The 9113-nt window shown below is 37.0% G+C and overlaps 1 protein-coding gene across 1 annotated transcript; it reads left to right on the top strand.

Moving 5' to 3' along the window:
- Positions 1 to 1074: 1074 nt before the first annotated feature.
- LOC145958635 (uncharacterized) lies at positions 1075 to 2406 on the top strand. The gene has a single exon (XM_083076142.1). It carries the CDS (start codon positions 1075 to 1077, stop codon positions 2404 to 2406), a length of 1332 nt encoding a protein of 443 aa, XP_082932268.1.
- Positions 2407 to 9113: the final 6707 nt, after the last annotated feature.

Below are 9113 nucleotides of genomic sequence, written 5' to 3'. Positions count from 1 at the left end.
TCAATACAGCCGCAGTGAACTCAATACGGGCGCATTGAAATTTCTGAATTTCAATACGGCCGTATTGAACTCAATACGACCGTATTGAAGTTCAAAAATTTCAATACGGCCGTATTGATTCTGTAGCCCGTATTGCGCCTATTCCCTATAAATATGACGTCAATTGGACGTCATTCCACACTTTCACACTCAGTTTTGACTCCCTCCTTGAGTATTCTGGGGTTTTTGAGCAGTGTTCTGCCCTAGAAATCTCTCTGGGAGTCGATCCGACGAAGTTCTGGAATTCCGAGCACTTAGCTTGGAGATTCGAACCTAGTCGAAGGGAAATCCTCCGGATTTCCATAGTCAAAATTTTATAGGAGGGAGCGAGCGGGCTTGTAGAGCGAGGGAACGCCAAAAAGCTTCCCAGTTTTACGAAATATATAAAAGCACGCTTCAAAGGTTTCTTCTTAAAGTCCTTCCTTTTACTGCTTTCTGTGTGCATATTTAAACTGTCATCATGTAGATAGTTAATTTATAATTGCTTAGAATAAATAGGGGTAATTTAGTAATTTTGCACTATTATTTTAGAAATAATCTGTCATAGGGAACCCGAAAGGGGCGTTGTGGGGTGCTAACACCTTCCCCACACGTAACCGACTCCCTTACCCGACTCTGGTTGTAATGGCCGAAGTCGATTTTTGAATCGATTGCCTTAAACTTCTTTTTCCAATGTTTTGAGTAAAACATTGGTGGCGACTCCATGAACCCTTTTACTACGAAAACCACTAATCCATGGAGGGTCCCGCTTGGGATTAACATGGATTGGTGAGACATTTAATAAATAAATTGGATAAGATCGACAAGGTTTCAGTTTGAGAACAAGTCGTCCTAATAATCCAATACATTTTCAAAACTAAAATAAAAGCGAGCTCGACCGTCTTCGCGACAGCCGAGGCCCGTTTGGGCCGGTGGCGACAATAGTAAGTCACATTTAATTAAGTCTTTATCTCATTTTTTCCCCTTCTTTTCATTTTAATTAAGTCTTTATCTCATTCATTTTTTAAAACCTTAAAATAATTGATAGTATTCAATATGGAGGGGATTCAAAATCATGCTAGCAATGCATCAGGGTTAAGCAAGAGTATCAGGATAAATGTGCTAAAAAATGATCTCCAAAGGGTAGGTAAGATCTGCCAGAAAATGAGTAAGGAGGTTCGTGTGAACTTTCAAAAGAAATATGGACAGATTCTGGATTTGCTATTGGTCTCAATAGAAACTAATATGCTAAGTGCATTAGCCCAATATTGGAATTCAGATTTTAGGTGCTTTGAGTTGCCTCATATGGATTTGGTTCCCACAATTGAAGAATATGAGATAATACTAAGGTTACCTCTCAAAGAAGAAGCTGATGTTTATCTATATAAAGGGAACTATGTATCAGGAGGGAAAATTGTTGGTTTAATTGGCTTGTCATCACAACAAACAAAATTGGTGAGCAAAGGCGCGACTCAAGGATGGAATAAAGATCTTCTAGAGGATCATATGATATCTCTAGCCGAGAAAGGTGATTGGGAACATTTCAACAAGACTTTAGCTCTACTTATTTATGGGTTAGTTTTGTTCCCATTCACAATGGGCTTAATCGATCAAGCAGCTATGGATGTGTTCTTCGCTTACGAAACACAAAAAAAGAATCTTGTTCCAGCCATTCTTGCAGATAGTCTCCTCTCTCTGGAAGTATGCCATCAAAAGAAAAGAGGAATGCTACGATGTTGTAATCATTTATTATATGTTTGGATCATGACCCATTTATATGCTTCCAATCATATGGGATATATGCCAGATCCTCTAAGAAGCTTCCATCGTATTCCAGTGAAGAAATTAGAAGCATCAAAGTGGAAAGGAGATCTTTCGACATTAAAAGAAGAGCATTTTACATGGGTATGTCCTTGGTACCATCCTAGAAATACAATCTTTAGTTGTGGGGATTTCTTGAATGTTCCATTAATGGGGTCGAGAGGATGTGTAGCATACACCCCAACAATTGCTCTTAGACAACTCAAATGGACTCAATTTGTGCCTGAGAGCAAAGAGTTAGGAGGTTTGAGCTTTCAATATGCTTCAAATAATATGATGCAACAAGCAGAAGTTAGAGCTGCTTGGGGGAAGATCAAAAAGAAAGGGGAAGCAGAGCTTGGAAAACCTCGTGTGACAGCCTCTTCAGAATATAAAGAATGGAGGAAGGCCAGAAGAATTTCCATCCCGATTCTCAAAGAAGTCCAACATGAAGAGAGTCAATCTCATGAAACTAACCAAGCATTGGCTTCTTTAACCTCTCAGTTAGAAGTCATGAAAGCTCAAATGAGGTTGATGGAAGAAAAAGAAGAATGTGCTCAAACTGAAATAGAGATTCTTAAGAGGTAATGTCAGAAGAAGGACATGGAAATTGAACACCTAAAAAATGAATGTGCTGATGCTTATGAAAGGTCAACCCATGTGAAAAAAGTAAAGAGAATGGCAGAAAAAGAGTCGAAAACCCTTTTGAAAAATATGGAAAGAGAGATTGAAAAAATAAAAAAAGAGATGGCAAAAATCCAAGAAGAAAAAGAGCGTTCAGAAATAGGTGATCGTGAGAAAGAACAAAAAATAGAACGCATGCAAGAGGAGCTAACAGATGCACACCAAGAGGTAGAAAAATGGTGGAATGTGGCTATAGAATACTCTGAGTCACTCAAGATGGCTGGTCAAAATGAAGAAAAATTGTTGAGAAGAATTGACGATTTAACATTAGAGCAGGACCAGCTAAAATCTAATGTCAATGGGTTACATTTAATTGCAAAACACCATCATGAGAAAGTGAAAGAGTGGATGAAGACGTGTGGAGACATGACTGATGCTGTCCAAAAACAAGTAGAAAGCTTGAAGATTCATGTGCACGAAGTAAATGAAGAGATCAACTCAAGTCCTGGAATGAAGCTTCCTTGGAAGATCTTCAAGCTTGTGAAATTTTGTCAAAATTTAGCTAGGAGTCTCATGTAAAATGAGATAATAAAATTATTGTAACCCATTTTGATTTGGAGTATAATAATAGCACATTTGACTTGATATATTATTTTTTTCAGACATCATTTATTGAGGAGAGAATTCTTCCTTGAATGATTGTTAATCACATTTTTATCTTGAGATCTTTGTTTGGAAATGTGGTTCGTACTCTTGCATTGCTAGTAAGATGACCTTATCCATTGAGGAGTGAATGCTCCCTTGAAATAAGTGTCAACCGTTGTATAACCTAAGGGGTTTTGCCTCTAGCGTTAAGATATGGGGAGTCACTCTTTAATTTGAATACAAAATCAATATTTTCAACAAAAAAAATAATAATAATAAAGCAAAAGAACAACAAAGTGTTTCCTCGGCATTGTTATAGAACACGCTCTCAGGCCAAGATCATGGATGAGATGGAGGAACGTAACGAAGAAATGAGAAATGATATCAATCAATTGAAGGAACAAATGGCCCAAATTATAGAGATGTTGCAATCTATACAAGTAAAAAATGTAGAAGGGGCCCCTCCAGTAGCTAGAGGAGAATCGTCAACCTCTCCTGCATATCCTCCTAGCTTTACCCCAGCCACAACACAACCATTAACTCTACATCTTAACAAATCCGGTCAACAAGTTGATCCTCTAGAGGTCCAATGGCCACCATATGGCCTTCCGCCTAACTACACACCTCCAACAATCATGGATCCTCCGGATAAGTACCAACCATTGGTAACTCAACCACCTACACAGATGCAGCCTTCCCAACATGAGGTTTCACCTATGAATGTCACCTCTTATAAACATCAAGTTCCCTACCAACTCCAAAATTCTAATTTCATCAACCACGGGAATCCTCACCAAACTTCTGGTGGATATCAAACAACCTCGGGAATTGAGCATGTTCAGTCTAGTGAGAAGATACAAATGCTAGAAGAGAGACTAAAGGTTATGGAAGGAGGTAGTTATGATATCGGTGTAGCTTTCGATCTCTGTTTGGTTCCACATATAGAGTTCCCCCTAAAGTTCAAAGTGCCTGAATTTGATAAATATAAAGGAACAAGCTGTCCAAAGAATCACATGACCATGTACTGCAGAAAGATGGCAGCGTATGCTCGCAATGATAAGTTGCTTATTCATTGTTTTCAGGATTCTTTAACTGGGACAACTTTGAATTGGTATATGCATCTTGAACGGGCCTATATCTACTCTTGGAAAGATTTAGCTGATGCTTTCCTTAAACAGTACAAATACAATATTGACATGGTTCCAGATAGATTTGAACTACATAGCATGTTTAAAAAGGATGGTGAGACATTTAAGAAATATGCTTAGAGGCGGAGAGAAGTGGCAGCACAAGTGGAACCTCCTTTGTCTGATAGAGAAACGGTAGCCCTGTTCATTGATACTTTACGAGCACTGATGGAAGCACTTGGAGAGGATTGATATTCTTCCAAGCTTTCCATGCAAGGACCGAAATGCTCCATGAGGTTGAACTCCTTGAAGGTGGCGGAATCAATTGGAGGATTCTCCAATGGTGGAGAAGCACCTAAGAGAGGTTCGGTTACCTCTTGAAGAAGTGGAGAAGCTTGAGGAACCAAGCTTCTAGGAGAAGGAACTTTGAGAGAAAACTAGGAGAAGTTTTTCTCACGAATTTGACTCTTGAAAATGAGAGAGAATTTCTGAATTCTAAGTCTCATTAATGTCCAAAAGTGAAGGTTTAGGTCAGATTTACAATTATATAGGGAGAGGTAGCTTCTAGGAGAAGCTAACCTTAACCATGGTTCACTAGGAACCATGGTAAGGTGTAGCTAACCATCCATGGTTTCTAAAACTTGTAGGAGAAGCTAACCTTGACCATGGTTCACTTAAGAACCATGGTAAGGTCAGCCCACCCTACCAAGGTTTAGAAACTTGGAGGAGAAGCTTCAAAGCTTGAAGAAGGAACAAGCAAATTTTGGCCAAGAAACTAAGGAAAGAGCTAGGCGGATTAGGCTCCAAAATGCTCCATGAATTATTTTGAAAATCTTTGATTTGGTTTAGTTAGGTTCATCATATAATGATGAGACCTAGCTAAATCAAATCTATGAAAAATTAGGAGCAAAATGAGTCTAATATGCAAAATTTTGCCTAGGCCCAGTTCTGGCCCATTTACTAGTCACACCCTCAAGCATTGCTAAATGCCACCCCTTTTTCCCTACTGAAAAAATATAAAATGAATGTATCAACAAAGGAGGTTAAATGGAGTTAAACTCTCCAAGTAACCCACCCTAAAATCAATATACAATCACTAATTAAAAGCAAGTAAAGTGCCTCACAAATACAAAGGCAAAATTAGACCTATACAAAGGAACTATGTACAAAATATATGAAAAAGGTCTTTAAGATCATCCCATTCCTCTTGGTTCTTTTAAGATATCACCTCTTGGATTCCTTGGCCTTGGCCATAGTCTATCATCCCCTCCCTCTTGAAAAGGATTTGACCTCAAATCTCGAGGGTCTTCATGATTATTGGCCACACCTACAAATATATAATAAAATTCATGAGAGGTGATATTCTCAACAAATAAATGTGAAAGGTATATCCTAGAAGGAATCCTTTCATGAAACATAAAGAAATCTATGATACTATACCTTCTAATATAATGAATAGGATCATTTCCTAAACATAGACTAGGTATATTACTAAATCCTAAAAATGTGCTAAAACTAAAACTATAGCACACTAAAGACTTAATCCTAAAAACTAAAACATCTTGCCTAAAGTACCCTATGTGGTAACCTAGGAATTTCCTAGAAAATAAGGAAAATACTACTAAAAAATTTCCTAAACAATTTTGGATTATATTATTTGTTGGATAGTTATTAAAAGAATTTGTCACAAGGAACCTTGAAGGTTCAGATGTTATATCCAACAAATAATATATTCCATAAATTGGGTGCATTACTGACACAACTAAAGTAGGAAAAGTCCTACACAAAGGAAGGCTATTTACCTTGGGCACCACCAAGGAAGTAGCATGAGAAGTGGAGCTAAGTGAAGTCCACTTCTCCTTCACCAAATCTTGAAGTTGAGACTCTATTTCTTTAAAAATAATGGATTTATGAATCTCCTCCTCAAGACTAGTGGCAGAATGAGGGCAAGAGTTAAGATCTTTATGAATAAAGAGAATTTTTTTCATAGGTTTTTTAGTACTAAAACAATTCTCTTTAGTCACAAATCCTTTAGAGGATATTTCTTCCTCTTTACTCTTCCCTACACAAAGCTCTTTCTTTTTTTTTCCTATAAACAACAAGATTTTTCTCTTCACACAAAAATAGATTTTAAGAAAATAATATTTTTGGAAGTGCTAGACTTGGCACTTGGAGGTCTAAGAGTACAAATTGAACTTTGGAGGGAGGTGAGCTACTATCGAGCCACTTAATAACCAAGCCTCTTCAAGTAAAAATCTCTAAACCCCTTTGTACTTTGCCTTGCACAAAATGTTTTCACAAAGTTCTTTTCAAAAGAAAAATAACAAGCAAGTGCCTAATGTGTACAATTAAGCAATGCAATCAATACTTGAAAACATAAATTGCTCGAAAACATAAATTGCTTAAAACATAAATGGCATGAAAACATAAAGACAAGAAAACATAAACTAGGCGTTTTAAGCAATTACACCTAGGTGAGAGCTTGGAAAGCACCAAAGACTTCCAAGGACCCTCTCACAAGTACTAAACGGATTTACTACTTAGAACACTTAAGGAGAGATGGAGATACACCAAAGACACTCCAAGACACTCCTTAATAAAGGCCTTGTACAAAAATTTAGAAATTAAAAGATTACAAAGATGAAATGTAAATTTACACCAAATGAAAACATTCAAGTGAAATGCAAATTTACACCAAATGAAATGTAAATTCACTTAAAGAAAATTTAGTGGCTGCACCAAGAATTTTAGAAACAAAAATCAGCCACTAATTTAGTGACAACTTTAGTGACGTTGAAGAAAAATTTCCGTCACTAAATTTGTTACTAAATTCTTCACAAAATTTTCACAAAAATTTTACTCCTTCTTTCTCCAATTCAGCCACCTAGCTTGCAGCCTCTCAATGTGTTCCACTCCTCTTTAGAAGCAACCTTGATGATGGTTACTCCTAGGTGTTTGAATTTCCAAGAATCCAATCCAATGAGAAACAAGCTCCTAGGTCACCACCAAAGTCCTTCAATATTGGCTAACCTTGAGCTTGGCCTTCAACACCTTCCAAGAGGCACTCAACACTCCTTAAGATGCTGGAATATTAGTTCAAAAACTGAAAAGGAACAATTTAAAATGGCTACACCAAATGGTAGAGTAAAATGTGACAAACTAGAAGGAGTTTCACCAAAATGACAAGCAACAATTAAGGCTAATTTGGAAAGCTAGCACACAAAAGATATCCTATCAAAGGCACTAGAATGGATTAAAAAATAAAAGCTAAGATTAGAAACAAAAATAAGACACAAAACATGTGGCTGGACTGAAAATTTGAGCACAAACACACACCAAAAACCGAGAGCTAGTAAACTAGTTTTTCACTCCTTTTGGCTTCTTCTTTTGCTATTTTCTTTCTTTTCTTTTTTGCAATATATTTTTCACTTCTTTTTCATTTAACAACCAGGAGTTTTAATGCCTTTTTAACATATGTGAAACTCGGTTTTAATGAATTAAAACTGCTGCAAAAGTTTTTAACACAAAACAAGAGGTTTTCACATGCATCATTAAAACTAGTGCTTCACAATTTTGTGCTATTTTTATGTCAAATTTTTAAGCACTTTTTCTTTTGCTTTTCTAATGCTTTTCACACACTTAAACCTCTGTTTTGCCTCTGTTTTAATGAGTAAAAAAATTATAAAAGTTTCAGCCACACCAAAGAATTGAAGAGAACCTAATAGGAGAGTGTTTGAAGCATTTTCTTGACAAACTTTTAACAAGACATAAAGGAAACCTAACTCTAAGAAATTTGCTAGAACTAATAGCAAATCATGAACTCAAATATGTAAATCAAAAGCACATGTAGGTAAGGTTCATATTTAATAAGAAAATACACAAAAATTTCAGACACACAAAAATTTTAGGTCAACAAGCTAGTCTAGGAATTTTCAACATGAAAAGGACTACACATGACTTCTATGACAAAACAAGTGATTCAAAAATAAAATCTATGCTCAATGAATGTTGTCCAATCACGGACACATGTTATAGAATGGAGAAGACTCAAGCAAATACAAAAACGCACAAGAACAAGAGAACCTAAAGCACAACACAAATGATTCACGGATTAGGAAACAAGCAAGAACATGAATCAACTTACTTCTTATGTGACATATAGGATCTATCAAAAAATTTTAGAAAATTTAGATCCATGCAGCAAACACATATTTAGACATAGAAGAAGGAAGAGACAACACGGATTCATACAAAAAAAAATTAGAACACCAAACCTCAAGAGCACTAGGCTCTAGATACCAAAACTGATGGAAGCACTTGGAGAGGATTGATATTCTTCCAAGCTTTCCATGCAAGGACCGTGTAGACCCCTAAAATTGTCCAGGTCGGAAATAAAGCTTGAAGACTCTCGAAGACTGAAGGATAATCAGCCAGAAGGACTCCTCGAAGGCCCTAGGAGGGTTCTCTGTAGGTCTAGAGGTCTTAGAATAGCTCAAAATAAGGAAGTGGAGGGAATGAAGCCCAATACGGCCGTACTGAACTTAATACGGCCGTATTGAAGCTTCAATACGGCCGCAGTGAACTCAATATGGCGTATTGAAGTTTCTGAAACTTCAATACGGCCGTACTGAAATCAATACGGCCGTATTGAAGCTTCAATACAGCCGTATTGAACTCAATACGGCCGTATTGAAATTTCTGAATTTCAATACGGCCGTATTGAACTGAATACGGCCGTATTGAAGTTCAAAAATTTCAATACGGCCGTATTGGTTCTGTAGCCCGTATTGGGCCTGTTCCCTATAAATATGACGTCAATTGGACGTCATTCCACACTTTCACACTGAGTTTTGACTCCCTCCTTGAGTATTCTGGGGTTTTTGAGCAGTGTTCTGCCCT

This window comes from Cajanus cajan, chromosome 6 (genome assembly GCF_000230855.2).
Source record: "Cajanus cajan strain Asha chromosome 6, NIPB_CcT2T_4, whole genome shotgun sequence".
Taxonomy (NCBI): Eukaryota; Viridiplantae; Streptophyta; class Magnoliopsida; order Fabales; family Fabaceae; genus Cajanus; species Cajanus cajan.
This window is presented reverse-complemented; position numbering and strand designations above follow the sequence as displayed.

Bases quoted from the DNA above. Each gene is read 5' to 3' on its own strand.
- LOC145958635 (XM_083076142.1), top strand. From the start codon at position 1,075: ATGGAGGGGATTCAAAATCATGCTAGCAATGCATCAGGGTTAAGCAAG.